A 19,408-nucleotide genomic window follows, 5' to 3' on the forward strand; every position below is an offset into this window, starting at 1 on the left:
TTTTTTTGGTCTTTTTAGAGCCACACCCAAGGCGTGTGGAGGTTCCCAGGCTAGGGGTCCAATCAGAGCTGTAGCCACTGGCCTACGCCACAGCCACAGCAATGCCTGATCCCAGCCATGTCTTCAACCTACACCACAGCTCACGGCAACACCAGCTCCTTAACCCACTGAGCGGGGCCAGGGGTCAAACCTGCATCCTCATGGATACTAGTCAGATTGGTTTCCGCTGCGCCACAACGGGAACTCTGACAGTTTCTTTTTCTTTTCTTTCTTTCTTTCTTTTTTTTTTTTTTGTCTTTTTGCCATTTCTTGGGCCGCTCCCGCAGCATATGGAGATTCCCAGGCTAGGGGTCAAATCGGACCTGTAGCCGCTGGCCTACGCCAGAGCCGCAGCAACACGGGATCCGAGACACGTCTGCAACCTACACCACAGCTCATGGCAATGAGCTTAACCCACTGAGCCAGGCCAGGGATCGAACCCGAAACCTCATGGTTCCTAGTCGGATTCGTTAACCACTGAGGTACGACAGGAACTCCTTTCTTTTCTTTCTTTCCTTCCTTTTTCTTCTTTTGGCAGGGATCCAATCTGAGCCACAGCTGCAAACTACTCCATGACTTTGGCAATGTCTGATCCTTAGCCCACTTGGCTGGGCAGGGGATTGAACCCATAACACTGCAGTGGCAAATCCAGATGGTTAACCCAGTGCTCCACAGCAGGAACTCCTACAGTTTCTTAAAAAGTTAAACACAAACTTAACATACAGCCCAACAATTTCACCCCTTGGTAATGACCTAAGAGAAATTTAAACGTGTCCGTACACAGGCTTGTACACAGATGTACACAGCAGCATCGTTCAGAACAGGCAAAAACTGGAAACAGTGCGAATGTCCATGAATGGGCGTGTGAACATTCCTACCAGAATACCGAGTTATTTCACCAGCAAACGCAAGTTTATTTAGGAATAACCAGAGCAATCACAACTTCGGACATGGAAATTACAGCGGACCACAGGCAGATCCAGGAGACAAGGCAAGGGAGCTTGCGTTTATAGGGAAAGGGGGGCGCCGGGAGGGGCTGTGATGACCAGAGTTCATTGGAGGAGAACGAAGGCTTCCCGTCTGCTGGACTGCAACAGTCTCTGATTGGCCGGACTGTCTTTGTGCTGCGGGAAGTGCTCTTCTTCCTGCTGGACGGAAAGTAGAGGGAGGTCCTGCTGTGGCTCAGCGGAAAGGAACCCGACTAGGATCCATGAAGACCGGGGGTCGATCCCTGGCCTCGCTCAGTGGGTCGAGGATCCAACATTGGCGTGTGCTGTGGTCGCAGATGAGGCTCAGATCTTGGGTTGCTCTGCCAGTGCAGGTCGGCAGCTGCAGCTCTGATTCGACGCCTAGCCTGGGAAGTTCCATATGACATATGCCGTGGGTGTGGCCCTAAAAAAACGGCAAAAAAAAAAAAAAAAAAAAAAGCAGGAGGTCTCGTCATGGCTCAGCAGAAACAAATCTGACTAGTATCCATGAGGACACAGGTTTGATCCCTGGCCTCGATCAGTGGATTAAGAATCTGGTGTTACCATGAGCTGTGGTATAGGTCGCAGATGCAGCTCGGATCTGGCGTTGCTGTGGCTATGGCATAGGCCAGCGGCTACAGCTCCCATCGGACCCCTAGCCTGGGAAACTCCATATGCCACAGGAGCAGCCCTAAAAAAAAAAAAAAAAAAAAAAGGAGCGGGGGGAGTCCTTGCTGTGGCGTACAGCGGAAACGAATCAAACTAGGAACCATGAGGTAGCCGGTTCAATCCCTGGCCCTCTGGGATCTTGCTCAGTGGGATAAGGATCCCCGGCATTGCCATGAGCTGTGGCATAGGTCTTAGACGTGGCTCGGATCCCGTGTTGCTGGGGCTGTTGCGCAGGCTGGCACCTACGGCACTGATTAGACCCCTAGCCTGGGAACTTCCATATGCCGTGGGTGTGGCCCTAAAAAGAAGAAAAGAAAAAAAAGCAGAAGCAACTCTCTTCCTCTTTCTGGTAACTGAGGATGGTGGGTGTGAGCGCACCTCCCTACAGACCTGTGCTGATTCTAACTTCAGCTGAGGCTTTCTTTCACTTCCTTCCTTCCTTTTTCCCTCGTTCTTTCTTTCTCTCTTTTCCTTCCTTTCTTTTCAAAATTAAGCTCTTTTCAGAGTTATCCTACGGTGCAGCAGCTTACGGATCTGGTGTTGTCACTGCAGTGGCTTGGGTTTGATCTCTGGCTCAGGAACTTCCACATGCATCAGGTGCAGCCAAGAAAAACCGAAACAAAATTAAGCTTTTTTTTGGCTGTGCCTTTGGCATGTGGAAATTCCAGGACTAAGGACTGAACCCATTCCACCGCAATGACAACACCCAATCCCTTAACCTGCTATACCACCAGGAAACTCCCAACAGGGAATCCTTTTTTTTTTTTTTTTTTGGTCTTTTTAGGGCCACACCCGCAGCATATGGAGGTTCCCAGGCTAGGGGTCCAATCGGAGCTGTAGCTGCTGGCCTACACTGCAGCCAGAACAATGCCAGCTCCCAGCCAAGTCTGCAACCTACACCACAGCTCATGGCAACACCAGATCCTTAACCCACTGAGCAAGGCCAGGGATTGAACCTGAGTCCTCATGGATGCTAGTCAGATTCGTTTCCACTGAGCCATGATGGGAACTCCCCAGCTGGGAATTCTTTAAAAAATTCCATTGCGGATGGGTAAAGAAAATGTCATATACCCAGACAATGGAATATTATTTGTAAAAAGGAACAAACTTCTATCTACAACAACATGGATGAACTTCAAAAATACTATGCTAAGTGAAAAAAAATATTATGCTAAGTGCAAGAAACCAGACAGAAAAGGTTGCATGTTATACATGTCGGTTTCCTAGGGCTGCTGTCACAAATGGCCACAAACTTAGTGGCTTAACATGCACTGTGATCTCACAGTTCCGGAAGGCAGCAGTCTGAAACGAGTCTACGGGGCTACCAGGAATGTGTCAGCAGAGCTGCACAACAGGTCCTTCTGGAGGCTCCAGGGAGAGGCTGTGTCCCCGCCTGTCCCAGGTCCTGGACGCTGCCTGCCTTCCTTGGCTCACAGTCCCTTCCTCCAAAGCCAGCACCGTGGCATCTACCAGTTTCTCTGACTCCTCAGTCGCACTGCCTTCTCTGACTGGTTTTGTCCCGTGGACTGCAGGCCGGCGTATGTCACTTGCAGGCCAAGGTTACTCACAACTAGTCGGCCTCCATCAGTGTCTCTTCCACCGCCCATGACCCGGGAGGCCGTCGGTACAGCTGGTCAAGGAGAACCTCCTGACTCTCACACCAGTCCATGCAGTGTAAAAGCTGCTGAAAACTTGTTTTTTTTACTCAATGAATTTATTACATTTATAGTTGTACAATGATCATCACAATCCAATTTTATAGCATGTCCATCCCACAACCCCAGCACATCCCCCTACCCCCTGAACTGTCTCCTTTGGAAACCATAAGTTTTTCAAAGTCTGTGAGTCAGCATCTGTTCTGCAAAGAAGTTCATTGTGTCCTTTTTTCAGATTCCACATGTCAGTGAAAGCATTGGATGTTGGTGTCTCATTGTCTGACTGACTTCACTTAGCATGATAGTTTCTAGGTCCATCCATGCTGCCACAAATGCCATCATTTCTTTCCTTTTAATGGCTGAGTGATATGCCCTTGTGTATATGTACCACCTCTTCTGGATCCACTCCTCTGTCGATGGACATTGAGGTTGTTTCCATGTCTTGGCTATTGGAAATAGTGCTGCAATGAACATTGGAGTCTATGTGTCTTTGCGAGTCGTGGTTTTCTCTGGAGAGATGCCCAGGAGTGGGAGTGCTGGATCCAGTGGTCGTTCTATGTTTAGTTTTCTGAGGCATCTCCATGCTGCTTTCCACAGTGGTTGCACCAGTTTACAATCCCACCAACAGTGTCACGGGGTTCCTTTTTCTCCCCTCCCTCTCCAGCACTTACTGTTTGCAGACCTTTGGATGATGGCCATTCTGGCTGGTGGAAGGTGGTACCTCACAGTGGTTTTGATGTGCATTTCTCGAATAATGAGTGATGCTGAACATCTTTTCACGTGTGTTTTGGCCATCCGTATGTCTTCTTTGGAGAACCGTCTGTTTAGATCTTCTGCCCATTTTTTGATGGGGTTGTTTGTTTTTTTGGTATGGAGCTGCAGAAGGTGTTTATAAATTTTGGAGATGCATCCCTTGTCAGTTGATTCACTTGCAAAGATGTTCTCCCATTCTGTGGGTTGTCTTTTTGTCTTGTTTAGGGTTTCCTTTGCTGTGCAGAAACTTTTCAGTTTGATTAGGTCCCGTTTGTTTATTTTTGTTTTTATTGTCAATATTCTAAGAGGTGGATCTGAGAAGATGCTGCTGTCCTTGACGTCAGAGAGTGCTCGGCCTATGTTTTCCTCTAGGGGGGTTGTTACCCCAACCTAGCCTAGCCTGACTAGTCTTGGAGCGGGGCCCTTTTCAAAATTAAAAAAAAGAAAAGGAAAGCAGTATGTGTGTCCTACCTATGCAGTGTCTGGACTGACAGGTCTGGGACCACGGTCAAGGCCTAACAAAAGGGCCCAGAAATGCTGGGTAGAACACTGGACCCAAGAGGCGAGGAGGGACGAGCACGGGCGGGGCCGCACGCACCGCCTACCAGGCCCGCGGAAACAAACGCCCCAGCGCCCCAGGAAGCCTCAGCCCTCTGCAGGACCCCACACCAGGAGGCGACCCTAGCAGAAAACTCGAGGGACCCTCGGAATCGCGAGAAACAGTGTGTGAGCCTGGTGGGAACGGGAACAAGGTAACGACGAAATCCGGTCAGGAAAGCCGGCCTGGGCGGGAGCCCGCCAGCCTCCACCCGCCGGTCCCCGTGGCGTCCGCGGAGGCCGCGCCCGCAGCCTGACCCGCCACCCGCCAGCCTCGCACGCCCGCGCACCTCCCTCCTCCAGCCTCGAGGCCGCTCTGGCCCCCGCGGGCCCTTCTCGTTGGTGGGCTCGGCGCAGCTCCGCTGCACGGCGCTCCTCCGGCCGCCAGGGGGTGCGAGGCGGCGGCCGAGCCGCTCTGGTCGGCAGCCGCCGCTCGACTGCTCCGCCGCGCTCTCCCGACGCGCCTAGGCGCCCCCGTCGCGGCCGTTTCCCCGGCAACGCGCGGCCGTTCGGAGCAGCAGCAGCCATGGATGCTGGCTCGGGCGCCGGGCCCCACCGGGCTCGCGGCCGCCTCGGCGCGCCGTGCTCCGGGGCACGGGCTCCGGGGGCCCCTTGGGCGCGCTTCTCGGCCTGGCTGGAGTGCGTGTGCGTGGTCACCTTCGACCTGGAGCTGGGCCAGGCCCTGGAGGTGAGGGGGGGCGGGGGCCGCGGGCGGGGCCGGGAGGGCGGGTGTGGCTCTGGCCTTGCCCAGGGGCCGCCTGGGATCCCTCTGCGGGGGAGGTACCCTCGGGCAGACCGCTCTCAGGTGGCCTCTTCCTCCGAAACCCGGTAGCTGTCACCTCCTGGAAGGTGCGCCCCCGAGCAAAGGAGAGAAAGGCAAGTTGCTAGGACCTGCGGTTGGGAGGGAGGAAAGGGGAGCTCTGCACTTCGGATAAGCAGAGGGGCACTCTTGATTTTACCTGCAATGCGAATCTCCCCTCCCGCCCCCTTCCCCGCACCGTGATACCTTCTCCCCTCAGTTCCTCCAGCCGGAATCCCAGGGGACGACCTTGACTCCTCCCCTCCTCCACCCCTCATCTGTGAACAAGGCGTACAGCTCCGGCTGCAGCAGGGATCTCGGATCCGTTAGCTCTGCTGCTGTCCTCCAAAGTCCGGTCTTTGTGGCTCTCCTGCTTACGATCTTTGCACACCTCCTCGTTAACTGAGAAACAGATCCAGACCCCTTGCGGGTCACATTGCAGCCACGGTGGTGATCTTTCTCCTCACTGGCTACCTCCCGCTCACCCGGCCTGAACAGTTCCCACGCCTGCAAGGCTCTAACTATGTACAGACACTGTGGAATACTACTCACCCCAAAGAAAGAATGCAGTAATGGCATTTGCGGCAACGTGGATAGACTTGGAGATTATCATACTAAGTGAACGAAGTCAGAGAAAGACAGATACCATGTGATATCGCTCATATGTAGAATCTTAAATAAAATGATACAAATGAACTGGTTTACAAGACAGAAACAGATCTACAGACTTAGATAACAAACTTATAGTTACCAAAGGGGAAATCGGAGGGATCAGTTAGGAGGTTGGGATTAACACACACATGCTATTACACATAAAGTCAATAACCAACAAGGATCTACTCTCGAGCGCAGGGAGCGAGCCTCAATATTTTGTAATAATTGGTAATAGAAAAGAACCTAAAAAGAGCACGTATCTGTGTATGTCTATGGCTGCATCACCGTGATGTGTACCTGAAGCTGACTCACTGTGGATCAACTGTACTTCAATTTAAAAAAAAGAAAGGAGGGAGTTCCCGTCGTGGCGCAGTGGTTAACGAATCTGACTAGGAACCATGAGGTTGCGGTTCGGTCCCTGCCCTTGCTCAGTGGGTTAAAGATCCGGCGTTGCCGTGAGCTGTGGTGTAGGTTGCAGACGCGGCTCGGATCCAGCGTTGCTGTGGCTCTGGCGTAGGCCGGTGGCTACAGCTCCAATTAGACCCCTAGCCTGGGAACCTCCATATGCCGCGGGAGTGGCCCAAGAAATAGCAACAACAACAATAACAACAACAACAACAACAACAAAGTGTAAAAAAAAGAAAGGAGTTACTGTGGTGGATCAGTAGGTTACTAACCTGACTAGTATCCATGAGGACACGGGTTCAATTCCTGGCCTTGCTCAGTGGGTTAAGGACCCAGCATTGCTGTGACTGTGGTGTAGGCCTGCAGCTGCAGCTCCAATTTGAACCCAAACCCGGGAACTTCCATATGCCGCAGGCTTGGCCTTAAAAAGAAAAAATGATAAAAATAATAACTATGTAAATAAAGGAATGCTGGGGGGGGGGAGGCTCTTCCCCACCCCTCCCCACCCGGGTGTAGCTGAGAATGTGGCCGACTCAGAAGGAGGCCTTCTGAAGGCCTGTGGGGATGGCCTCCACGCCCCGAAGGCCGTGACCTGGACCGTGGAGCCGCCCCGTGTGGGAGGCTGGAGGTAGACGTCACCGTGCTGTCAGGACCTTTCCGAGAACCCAGGAGGGGTACATCCTGTGGCTGCAGTCGGCCGAGATCCACTGTCAGGAAGCCAACACCAGGGCCGACAGGGGGTGTGTCCAAGGCTTTGCTGAGCTCTTGAGGCTCATCGGCAGAAGGGCTGACAGTGTGCCCGGCTCTCTGCGGAGACCCCATTCCACTGCACCTGACCCCCCCACTTGGCAGAGGGACCGGAGTACAGACAGAGGGGCTATCCGCCCAGCGTCCCAGAGCCCACATGCAGACTTAATTACATCATGAGAGCGTCTACTGGGTCCTTCTGATTTTCTAGAACTTAACTCTTCAAGCAAGAACTGTTAAAGGCTCCGTGTACTTGGGCTTCCGAGCCCAGCGCAGGCTGCATAGCTCAGGGAGGAGATGTTGGGGTCGCAGGGCCCCTCCTAGTCTCAGGTCTGTGCAGCCACACGACCTTCATCAGGTCCCCTCCCCTGGAGGTGGTGGGGAAAATCCAGGGTCATCTCAGCTGAACCCACGGTGCTCCTGGAGCACCTGCCTGCAGCTGCGTACTCAGGGCTTGGCCTGGCTGAGTGGCACGAAGACCCCAGTCCTGTGCTTGTGCGGGGATGCGAGGGGGGCCGGGGACCACCTTCTGGGCTCTGAGGCAGACACAGCCTGGAAGAAGGGATGGGGCTGCGCTGAGTCTTGGAGGATGAGGAGGCAGCCAGATAGGGAAGAGGGGTCGTTTCAGGTGACCCTCCCCCCAAAAGCCAGTGAAGCAAAGGCGGGGGCGCTCTGCTTGCGTTCAGTCAATAAATCAGGTACTAAGCAGCTGCCCCCAGGCAGGCCCCAGTGCTGGCACTGGACATGGGCACACAGAGCTGACCTCGAGGAGAGGGCCCCACCTACCAGTTCACGCTCTGTGCTAGAGACATGGAGACCCCCAGAGCACACAGGCTATGAGGGGGTCCCACACCTTTGGGGCCACCGAAGCCTGCAGGTGAGGCAGGGCTCAGATGTGAGAGGAGGTGGGAGGGCTTATTGAGGGGCCAGGAGCCTACAGATAGGCTGAGCAAAGGGCCCACTCTGCCGTCTCAGTTCTTGGCATCCCAGCTGACCCGCAAGGGCTGTGGAGTGAATTGTGGTGGCCGGGGGCCCAGGAGCCCTTCCCCCCATGTGCATGTGTCCCAGGCTGCAGCTCCCATGCTACACACTCTCAGGACCCTTTTACTCGTAAAACTACTGAGGGCCCCAAAGGGCTTTTTATGTGGGTTGTATCTATCAACGTTTCCTACACTGGAAGTTAAAAAGTTTGGGAGCTCCCATTGTGGCAACTAGTAATGAACCCAACTAGTATCTATGAGGACGTAGTTTTGATCCCTGGTCTTGCTTGGTGGGTTAAGGATCCGGCGTTGCCATGAACTGTGGTGTAGGTCACAGACGCGGCTCAGATCTGGCTTTGCTGTGGCTGTGGTGTAGGGGGGCAGCTGCAGCTCCAGTTCAACCCCTAGCCTGGGCACCTCCATATGCTGTGGGTGTTGCCCTAAAAAGACAAATAAAAATTAAAAAATGCACAACCTTGATTTCAAAATAATTTCCTTCTTAAAAAAAAAAAAAAAAAAGGCTTTGGGAGTTCCTGTGGCGAAGTGGTTAACGAATCCGACCAGGAACCATGAGGTTTCGGGTTCGGTCCCTGCGCTTGCTCAGTGGGTTAACGATCCGGCGTTGCCGTGAGCTGTGGTGTAGGTCGCAGGTGCGGCTCGGATCCTGCGTTGCTGTGGCTCTGGCGTAGGCCGGTGGCTGCAGCTCCGATTCGACCCCTAGCCTGGGAACCTCCATATGCCGTGGGAGCGGCCCAAGAAATAGCAAAAAGACAAAAAATAAAATAAAAAGGCTTCAGCGAGCCTTTCTCTTTTTTTGCAATAGTAACGTCAGAGATCCCCGATTGTAGTTACCGTAACGAGCATGCGAATGAAAAGGTGGAGATGCTTGAACGTTGCAGGAATGGGATGCAGAGTCGAAGTGAGCAAATGCTGTGGGAGACGTAGCACCAGTTGACTTGATGGTGCAGGGTTGCTCTAGAATTTTAATTTGTAAGAAATGCAACATCTGGTAGTTCCCGTCGTGGCGCAGTGGTTAACGAATCCGACTAGGAACCATGAGGTTGTGGGTTCGATCCCTGGCCTTGCTCAGTGGGTTAAGGATCCGGCATTGCCGTGAGCTGTGGTGCAGATCGAAGACACAGCTCGGATTCCGAGTTGCTGTGGTTCTGGCATAGGCTGGCAGCTGCAGCTCCAATTCAGCCCCTAGCCTGGGCACCTCCATATGCTGTGGGTGTTGCCCTAAAAAGACAAATAAAAATTAAAAAATGCACAACCTTGATTTCAAAATAATTTCCTTCTTAAAAAAAAAAAAGGCTTCAGGAGTTCCCGTGGCGAAGTGGTTAACGAATCCGACTAGGAACCATGAGGTTGCGGGTTCGGTCCCTGCGCTTGCTTAGTGGGTTAACGATCCGGCGTTGCCGTGAGCTGTGGTGTAGGTCGCAGGTGCGGCTCGGATCCTGCGTGGCTGTGGCTCTGGCGTAGGCCGGTGGCTGCAGCTCCGATTCGACCCCTAGCCTGGGAACCTCCATATGCCATGGGAGCGGCCCTAGAAAAGGCAAAAAGACAAAAAAAAAAGCAACATCTGCAAAGCACAATAAAGTAAAGTGTGGTGAAACAGGCTGTGGCTGTACAGTTCTGGTGAGGGTCACTCCCTGCCAGGGCTGGGACATGGTCCCTGTTCTCAGGACACTTGGTGGCAGTGGAGGGGTCAGAACAGGACCTCAGCAGCAAGTCCAGGGCAGACAAGGCCAGAAGCTGCATCATTCCAACCGTGTGGACCCCAGAGCACAGCACCTCAGTTGGGGTTCAGGGCACAGCCCAGAAGGAGCCTCATCTCAGCCAAAACCCACCTCATCATCATAGGAGTTTGGCAGACGGCGCGAGAAGGGGACTGTGCGTGCAGGCCCTCAGCTCTGGCCCACCGCGGAGGGCCAGCCTGCCGCATCTGCACACAGGCCAGGGCAGCCGTGATGCCCAAGGGGCACCCGCCCTCCGGAGACACCTGGGGGCCCACAGGGAGTGGGGCCCGCAGGCTCCCTGCCCTTTCAGTTCCCTGCAAGGAGGTCCATTCTGGCCATTTGCCCTTGTGCATGGCTGCCAGGCCTGAGAGCTGAGCCTCGGCCTGCTGGCTCCCCTCGAGTGCAGACTGTCTCCCAGACAGAGCCTATCACTTAGTGTCACTCGCTGGACACTACTGGTGCCTAGAGTACTGCCCTGTGTCTCTCACTTCAAGTGGGGTGCAGGCCAGAAGCTCCCAGACCCCCGACCAGCAGGGCCTGGACTGAAGTGCCCAGGGCCGGGGTGCCTGTGAGCGCGGCTGGGAGGTGAGAAGGCCCACCAGGCCCATCTGGGAGCACAGTGGCACAGCCTCAGGCCCCCTGGCTGGATGGGGTGGGATTCAGGGGGCTGGGGAGGCAGGGAGGCCCTGCCACGCTTGGGTCGAGCAGCCTTGAGAGTGAGGGTGGTGAGACAGGAGAGGAGCTGGCCCGGGCGTGTGCTGGCAGGAGCAGGGAAGGCCGGAGGCCGGGCCAGGCCGGTGCTGAGGGGGCTCGGGGGGTGCAGCGGCAGCGAGGGCACACACTTGCTCCTGGCTGCCCAGCCCACTTCACCGAGTTCTCTGTGTCCCCCGCAGCTGGTGTACCCCAGCGACTTCCGGCTCACGGACAAGGAGGTGGGTCCCAGCCCCCTCGGGAGCAGATGCGGCCCTGGGAGCAGGCCCTCACCAGGTCTCCTGTGTTTCAGAAAAGCAGCATCTGCTACCTGTCCTTCCCCGACTCGCACTCAGGTAGGCAACCCCAGCTCACCGGCATGGCCTAGAGGTCGTCTCTGGGGCCGGGGGGGGGCAGGGGCAGAAGGTGGGGAGGGGAGGCCCCCCGGGGCCCCTGTGGCCAGGCCCTCTCCACCCTCAGGGGAGACGCCCAGAGCCCCCCCCCCCACCCCCGCTGTGGTGGTGGCGGCGGCGGCCGAGTGCTCTGGCTCAGGTGGAAAGAGGTGTCTGGTCTCCTGCACCCCAGTAGGGGGGCCCTAGGAGCTGGATCCTGGCCTCTCGGCCTCCCCGGGGCTCAGGTCTCTGGGCAGCCTGGGTCCCCTGGCCCGGGGCTGCGCGGAGGCCCCATGGTCTCTCACCCGGGCCAGCTCCCAGGGCAGGGGCCGTGGGGCTGTCGCGGGTGTTCCTCTGTGCGCTGAGTTTAATCGCCGAGGTCTAGGAATGAGGACACGGGGCCTTGCGTGGGAGACGCAGACCCAGGGGCTGGGCTTTCTCCTGCGGGGCAGCCGCCCTCCGCGTGCTGGCAGGAGAGTGAGGGGCTGCCTCCCCCCAGGCTGCCTGGGGGACACTCAGTTCAGCTTCCGCATCCGCCAGTGTGGAGGGCAGAGGCGCCCCTGGCACACGGACGACAGGCACTGTGACAGCGGGGCCCCCGCGTCTCTGCAGGTGAGCCCCTCCCGCTGCTCCTCCCCATCCCCCCCCCCCCCCCGGGCCAGGGTCAGGCTGGGGCACTCGGCCCCTGCCAGGCGCTGGCCTTGTGTGGTGTGTGCGTGTGTGGGTGCGCGTGTGTGGGCGTGTGGGGGAGAGGTACTGGCTGTGTGTGTGCACACGTGTGTGTGTCGGGGGGACCTGGCCCGCTCCAGCCTGCAGGGTCTTCCGCTGCTGCCAGCCGGCCCGAGCCCAGCCTGGACCGGGGGCCGCTCTCCTGAGGCTGCGCCAGCCTGGCTCTGGCGCTTCGCCTGTGCCCCAGCGGCCGGTGTGCAGGGCCAGCACAAGCCTTCAGCTGTTCCCGGACCCTGACCCACTGGCCCCTGTGTCTGCAGACCTGGCCGCTGGAAGGCATGCCTGCTTTCTGGGCCGCGCTCAGGGCTGGGGTGAGCGCGTGGCCTTGTGGGGGGCGCTCCGAGTGGGCAGGAGGACTGCGGGCAGTGGGCACAGCCTGGCCCACTGCTCTCCTTCCAGAGGGAGCGTGCGCACTACTTTGGCTACGTGTACTTCAGACAGGTGAAGGACAGCTCAGCCCGGAGGGGCTACTTCCAGAAGGTGAGCCGTCTGGCCGCTCTGGGGCGCCGCTGGGAGGTGGGGGCCGGCAGCCTTTGGGAGGGCCGGGCCACCCCGGGCGCCCCCCAGCTGCTTGGTGCCCAGAGTGAACCCGGACGGCTGTAGGTGGCTCCTCCAGGCAGGAGCAGGTGGCCTGGGGCCAGGCCCAGCCCCTTTCTCTCCCAGCCCGGCCCCACGGCCTCTGTCCCTGAGCCTAGGATGTCCCTGCTCCTTGCCATACTTTCAGGACTAGAACTGCTTGAGTGGTGACCTGGTGCCTGAGACACCAAAAGCCGAGGCCGCTCCCCCCGCGCCATCCTAGAGCCCTTGGCCATGAGCGTTTCCCCTGAGGGCCTGGGGTCCAGCCCTGCCCTGCCGCCGTGGGCGTTTTCTAATAGCCCTGGAGTCCCAACTTAGGCCATTGCTGGGGAAGCTGCCCTGCCCTGGCAGCTCTGGGTGAGCCAGGCCTCGGGGACCCCTGCAGGGCCCTCCTCAGGGCTGGGGTGGCCCTCACTGGCCCCTGGCCCGCAGTCTCTGGTGCTGGTGTCCCGCCTGCCCTTTGTCCGGCTGTTCCAGGCGCTGCTGAGCCTGGTCGCCCCTGAGTACTTCGACAAGCTGACGCCTTGCCTGGAAGCAGGTGAGTGGCCGTCAGGCGCTGGCACAGCCGCCTCGTCATCCTGGCTCTGGGTCCCTGTGGCTTCGGCAGGCAGTCTCCACCGGGGCAGGCTCCTGACGCTGGCCACCTGTGTTGACAGTGTGCAATGAGATTGACCAGTGGCCGGCCCCCGTGCCCGGGCAGACCCTGAACCTGCCTGTCATGGGAGTCGTCCTCCAGGTGAGGGCTGGCCGGCCGGCCGGCCGGGGCAGGGCGCTGCAGGTGCACGTAGACACCTGCTCCCCCGGCAGCTGTGGCCTCTTCGTCCCCAGGTGCATATCCCATCCCGAGTGGACAAGCCTGAGTCTGGTCCTCCAGCGCAGCGCGGCCATGAGGTGGGGGCACCACACCTGCCTCCCCTCCCACCCGCTGGGGCCCTGGGGTGGGCCACGCCCCCGGCAAAGCAGGGCTGGGTGCCTCCTGCCGTCTCTCGTGCTGTGGGGTGTGGGGAGGCGTGCGAGCAGGGCCTGCGGTCCCCAGACCTCTCCTGGGCCGTGCGACGCTGCTTGCGGCTTACAGGGCACCAGCCCTGCGCTTGGCCTGACCCCCGCTTCCCTCCTCTCAGAACCTCCTTCCGGCCCCGGTGGTCCTCAGCAGTGTCCACGAGCTAGACCTGTTCAGGTGAGCCCCCCAGGCCACCTCCTGTGCCTTAGACGACTTGCGAGCCCAGAGGCTCCAGCCCATTGGGCCGTCTGGAGTGAGCCCCCAGCCAGATCGGAGAGGGACCGTCCCGCAGCAAAGGGCCTGGTGCTCAAGTCTGCGCCCAGAGGAGATGAGCACCCTGGGCGGGACGGAAGGTCCCTGCTGGCAGGTGCGGGGAGGGGAGGCAGGTGCAGTGCCCCACCTGGGCGTGTCAGCGGGGGACCCCAGATTCCGGCCCGGGGGGCCCAGGGCCAGGCGGCATTGGTGGACAGTCCGCGCAGGGGCGGCCCTGGACACGCACCTTCGGGCTCCTCAGCACTGACCTCCCGGGTGTGAAGCCCGGCGTTCGCCCAGGGCCGGGCCTTCGCGGGGAGGCGCTGAAGGGCTGGGGAGCTTCCGGCCCAGCCCGGCCTCCCCGACGCCCCTGCCCGGCCCAGGTGCTTCCAGCCCGTGCTGGCCCACGTGCAGATGCTGTGGGAGCTTGTGCTTCTCGGGGAGCCCCTGGTGGTCCTGGCGCCCTCGCCCGCTGTGTCCTCAGAGATGGTGCTGGCCTTGACCAGGTCAGCTGGGCAGCAGCGGGAGGGCGTGGGGGTCCTGGAGCGGCCCTGCCGTGCTCACTGCCCCCGGCGGTGCCCGCCCCACAGCTGCCTGCAGCCCCTCAAGTTCTGCTGCGACTACCGCCCCTACTTCACCGTCCACGACAGCGAGTTCAAGGAGTTCACGACGCGCACACAGGCCCCGTAAGCCCCGTCCCGCCCCAGCCGCTGTCCCCCACGCCTGCCTTTCTCTCCCTCTCCTCCCTCCCTCTCTCTCTCTCTCTCCAGGCCAAACGTGGTCCTGGGAGTCACAAACCCCTTCTTTATCAAAACGCTCCAGCACTGGCCCCACATCCTCCGTGTGGGCGAGCCCAGGATGTTAGGTGAGGCTGTTGCGGCCTCTTCCCGGGGCCCTGGGATGTGTGGCCTTGAGGGGTCTGAGCCTGTGCAGGCGGGACGGAGACCCTGAGGCCCGGCCACGGGGCGTGTTTCCTAGGGGACCTTCCCAAGCAGGTCAAGCTGAAAAAGCCTTCAAGGTTGAAGACCCTGGACACCAAGCCAGGTCTGTGCCCCGCCTCTCCTCCCAGGACTGAGCAGGCCCAGGGGGGCTGGGGGGGGGCAGGCAGATGTGCTGGCGCAGCCAAAGGGGGTGCCCCCCACCCCCCAGAGCCTGCCGTGCCACTCTGCCCTCCCCAGGCCTCTACACGGCGTACACAGCCCACCTCCACCGAGACAAGGCTCTGCTCAGACGCCTGTTTAAGGTACAGGCTGGGGCGCTGGAGGGGTGGGGAAGCCGTGCTCAGAGGGGGCGCGTCTTGGGCCACTTTGGGCGTGCCCGTGCCCCCAGGGCCTGCAGAAGAAGCGGCCGTCCGACGTGCAGACCGCGCTGCTGAGGCGGCACCTGCTGGAGCTCACACAGAGTTTCATCTTCCCCCTGGTGAGGCCTGGCGGGCAGACGGGAGGGCAGGGGGGCCGATGGGCCCTGGGCTCGGCCGCGATGCCGTCGCTTCCCCCCACGCCCCCCAGGAGCACTACATGGCCAGCCTCATGCCCCTGCAGAAGAGCATCACGCCCTGGAAGGTGAGGGGCTGCGGGGGGCTCTGCCCTGATTCCGGGGGCAGGGGGAGGGCGTGGGTGGGCAGGGCCCCAGGGACAGGCTGTCCCCACGCCAGCCAGGGAGCCCTCGCAGGGCAGAGAAGTGGGGACCACACAGAGGGTCTCCAGGGCCTCCTCGCTGCGAAGGGCCACCCTGGGGTCTCTCCCAGGAGCCTGGGGGCCGGGGGTCCTCAGGCGGGGTTAAGGCATACGTCTGGCAAGTGCCCTGTGGGGACCTGAGCCACGTGCAGAGCCTGTGAGGCGGTGGCCCCTTAGGCCCCCAGGCTCACCTGGCCGCTGTCTTAGACCCCTCCCCAGATCCGCCCCTTCCGCCAGGATGACTTCCTGCGCAGCCTGGAGCACGCGGGGCCCCAGCTCACCTGCGTCCTCAAGGGGGACTGGCTGGGCCTCTACAGGTGGGTGGACAGCAGGTGAGGTCCTGGGGCACCTGCTGCTGGTGGCTGTGCCCCCCTCGGCACACGGGCTCAGCCCCAGAGCCACTGTCCCTGCCCCCACAGGCGGTTTTTCAAGTCCCCTCATTTCGATGGCTGGTACCGACAGCGACGCAAAGAGATGGCCCAGAAGCTGGAGGCCCTGCACCTCGAGGCCATCTGTGAGGCGGTAGGGGGGAGCTGTCTGAGGGAGAGTACAGAGGGGCTGCGGGCCCAGCTCTTAGGGGCTGGGCCGGGGGGGGGAGGGCGTGGGAGGAGGGGGCGGGAGGGGCAGGGGCCTTGGTGACGGTGGCCCCGTCTCGTCCCCCAGAACATTGAGGTCTGGATGAAGGGCAAGTCCGAAGTGGAGGTTGTGGACCTGGTCCTGAAACTTCGGGAGAGGCTGGTGAGACGCCTCCCGGCCCCGTGCAGCACTGCCAGCCAGAGGCAGAGGTCCCCTGCCCCTGACCACCGCTGCCCCTGCAGGTGCGGGCACAGGGCCACCAGCTCCCCGTGAAGGAGGCGACGCTGAAGCAGGCCCGGCTGTACATCGAGACGGTCATCAGCTCACTGCCCAAGGACCTGCAGGTCATCCTGTGCCCTCCCTAGCCTGGGGCCGATGGGCAAGGGGCCTAGCTGCCCCTGGCGGCCTGGGTCTGGCCGAGCTTCCTTCTCCCCGGTCAAGCACGAGCTCCCCAGCAAGGTGCCTGCTGCTCGTGGTCTTGGCCCCCACTCAGCACCACCACTGTCCCAGCAGTAAAGGCGCCATCTGGAGCCACAGCTGGCCCCTGACTGTTGGCACATCGTGAGCCAGCCACAGCCCCACCTCCCCCTGGGCCCCACTTCCTTCTGCAGGGTCTGGGGCCGGGGGGGGGGCGGGGCCAGCATGGTCCCCCTAATCTGATCTGGGCCTCTGGCCACCAGCCCCCTCCAGGCACCCATCTGCCCGAAACCTGCCATCCCACGTGTGGTACCTGATGTGTCCTTTGGGCTCACTCAGCTGCCCAGCCCAGGTCAGAAGGAGGTAGCTGCCAGGCAGCCCACCCGTCTGTCTGTCTTGCCTGGGGGCACCTCCCCATTGTCATTGGCCTGGGAGCAGAGAAGCCACTCTGTCCTGAGAACTCTGCCCTGTGGGCGGTTGGGAGGCTGCTGGGGCCCTGGTGGTGGCCAGGAGGGTCCCGGGCACTGTTTCCTTCCAGTCCTAGAACACCCCCTGGGCACAGCTCCCTTCCTCTGCCCAGGCTGTTTCTCGGCTGCGTGGCTCTACCCCACATGCAGCCGGAGGGGTTTGAGCCTCCAGCCTGGCCAGGTGCCTCCGGCCGGAGCCCCCACAACCACAGCAGCCTAGGGACACCCTGTTCCTTGGCAAGGAGCGACAGGCCCTCCCAAGTGACACATGCCACCATGTGATACCTTGGCGTACAGGGCCCAGTAGTGGCCAGCACTGTCACAGCTCAGCACCGAGTGGCCAGCACTGTCACAGCTCAGCACCGAGTGGCAGCACTGTCAGCCAGCAGGAGGGGGAGTGGGGGTAGCAGGGGTGAGGCCTTCGGGTAAGTTCCACCTTACCCAACCCTGACGCCTTGTCAAGGGGCAGGGCCCTGAAGGTGCCTACATGGGCATCACGGCTCCTTGAGCTGGTCCTGGCAGGGCCTTCCCTTGTCTGCTGAAGCCCCACAGTCCAGGCCCTCCCAAGTGGCGTCGTGTGGCGACGCCACCAGGGGACAGCAGGCGCTGGTCTCAGAGCTGCCAGCATTGACTTGTCTGGCCCTGACCACAGCCTCAGATAGCTGGCATGGCCCCGTCCTGCAGAAAACTGAGCGCAGTCTGGTGCACGGCTGCAGTCTGACAGCAGCGTAGAGGCAGCAGAGAGAGAGAACCAGCTGGAGACGGGGAGTGTGGAAGGGCCTTGGGGCCCCAAGCGCCACTGTGGACAGCCTGTCTGGTCTGGGGAGTGGCCCAAGGGCCAAGGCTGCCGGGCATGGGAGTGGCTTGGGACATCGTGACCCCACCCGAGAGCGGGGTGCCCCAGCCATCACTTCAGCGCAGAGCACGGTCACCTCCCTTCCCAAGTGGCGAAGGGCTGCAAGGGGGACTTCAGCCGCCCTCCGTCCAGGAGGTCCCCGACTCCTGCGTGCCACCTGGAGGGCTCTGGCTGTGTCTGCGCAGCACCTCAGCGCGGGTTGTCCTCGAGAGGGACGCCTGGCAGGGTGGGCAGCGCTGCGAGGGGCTGGGGGGTGGGGCAGAATCTGAAGCCTTCCCTGGGTGCCTGGGCTGAGGAGGGCCCAGACGAGGCTTCCGGGCACAGTGCAGCCGGGGTGGGGGCTAGGTGTGGAGTCCTGCCAACTCCGTCTCCCCAGAGACTCCTGCCTTCCCTGCCAGGATCAGGGTGGCTCTGGCTTGGCTGAGCCTCTGTCCCCCCACGGGGCTGGGGTCAGACAGTGAGGAGGGCAGGGGGGGGTAGGTGGGCAGAAGAGGCGGAGCCATCTCCTACCAGAGCCCCTGGGCAGCAGGGCCTGGAGGGGCTGCAACTCCTGGTCTGAGGCCGGGGTGTGAGGGTAGTGGTGTGTGTGGGCCCGGGGTGGGGGTGGGGGTGGGGTGGAGGGCGCCAGTGGGCGGCTGCGGGGACAGGAAGGACAGTCCTCACCCCCCAGCTTCCTGCACTCTATTTAAAGACTCTCTTTTAGGCTGGGATGGTGGCCTTCCCACATCTTTGGTATTAAAATGTCCTGTGACACAATGCTTGTCTTTTAATTTCCTTTTTTGACAAAAGTTGGCATCCCTGTCAGAACTTGGTTATTTGAGGGTCCCCTGTGATGAAGGTGGGGTGGGTCTTGGTGTGATTTGCTTCAGGGCCGAAAGGGTGAAGGTTTGGCCGGCTGGGTGGGGGTGGGAGGGTAGCAGGAAGAACCGATGACGGGTGACCCACCATCTCCAGTGGCTTCACCTGGGTTGGAGGCTGAGACAGAGGAAATGGAGCATCTGCAGGGAGGGGAAGGGCTGGATGGAGAGTGGGTCCCCAAAGATGGGAGGGGGTGTCCCGGTATGGAAGTAGAGGTTAGGGCTGGGGAAGGGTCCCACATCCTTCCTGGGTCCTCTGCTGGAGACGGTGGGGGGGCAGTGGAGCCCCCACCTCTGCTCAAGTCTGAGGGGCTGGGGGCATCAGGACCAGGATGGGTAGGGGCTGGAGTGGCCGGACGTGGGGCAAACTCTAGTCCAGAGCTGGACCCCTGGGAGAGGCTCATCTCACCACCCACCTCCGAGCACCCGAGAGGGTAACTGGGTCCTGTGCACAGGTCCCCAAAGGCTTGCTGGGGGGGGGGGGTGTCCCAGGGAGTAAGAGAGCAGATGGAGGCCAAGGATGTATTGTGAGGGGACACAGGGCAGGTGCCCTCTTCCCCTAGGAGGGTGGGAGGCAAGACCCAGCAGCTCCGAGCCCCCCACAGGGCAAGGGCGTGGCCCGCCTGGCCTGTTCCCCAGTGTGAGGGAAGGGGTGCTGGTGGCCCGCCCCTCTCCGACAGAACTGCAAGGGTGCCTCGGGGACCTCAGTCTGGCCCCCGCTCTCCTCCAGTACCCAGACCGGGGCTCCCCTGGCGCCAACTTGGACCCGAACCAGGCCCGCGAACGCGCCGCCCCCACCGTGGCCAGCGGGCACCGGGGACGCGGGGGGCGTCCCGCCCGTGGGGCCCCTGCTCTCCCTCCGCCCTCCCCCCTCCCCCCTCCCCCCTCCGCTCTCCCCTCCCCCGCTCCTCCCCT

The 19,408-nt window shown here is 60.5% G+C and overlaps 1 protein-coding gene across 16 annotated transcripts; it reads left to right on the forward strand.

Moving 5' to 3' along the window:
• The first annotated feature begins 4,538 nt into the window (after positions 1–4,538).
• On the forward strand, positions 4,539–18,392 carry DENND6B (DENN domain containing 6B). 16 transcript variants are annotated; one of them, XM_047785886.1, is made up of 20 exons: positions 4,558–4,836; positions 10,899–10,937; positions 11,009–11,051; positions 11,628–11,699; positions 12,254–12,296; positions 12,778–12,930; positions 13,049–13,128; positions 13,221–13,283; positions 13,514–13,569; positions 14,028–14,150; positions 14,235–14,330; positions 14,415–14,509; positions 14,623–14,688; positions 14,823–14,887; positions 14,974–15,063; positions 15,153–15,206; positions 15,558–15,652; positions 15,740–15,842; positions 15,984–16,058; positions 16,139–18,392. In XM_047785886.1, the coding sequence occupies exons 1-20, from the start codon at positions 4,619–4,621 to the stop codon at positions 16,259–16,261; spliced, it is 1,752 nt and encodes a 583-aa protein (XP_047641842.1). In that variant the 5' UTR covers positions 4,558–4,618; the 3' UTR covers positions 16,262–18,392. The 16 variants fall into 16 exon arrangements, with proteins under 16 accessions (XP_047641851.1, XP_047641842.1, XP_047641836.1 ...); XM_047785880.1 differs by having other exon boundaries at positions 4,567–4,836; positions 15,528–15,652; XM_047785882.1 differs by having other exon boundaries at positions 4,577–4,836; positions 12,216–12,296; positions 12,825–12,930; positions 15,528–15,652.
• Positions 18,393–19,408: the final 1,016 nt, after the last annotated feature.

Source organism: Phacochoerus africanus, chromosome 7, assembly GCF_016906955.1.
Source record: "Phacochoerus africanus isolate WHEZ1 chromosome 7, ROS_Pafr_v1, whole genome shotgun sequence".
NCBI lineage: Eukaryota > Metazoa > Chordata > Mammalia > Artiodactyla > Suidae > Phacochoerus > Phacochoerus africanus.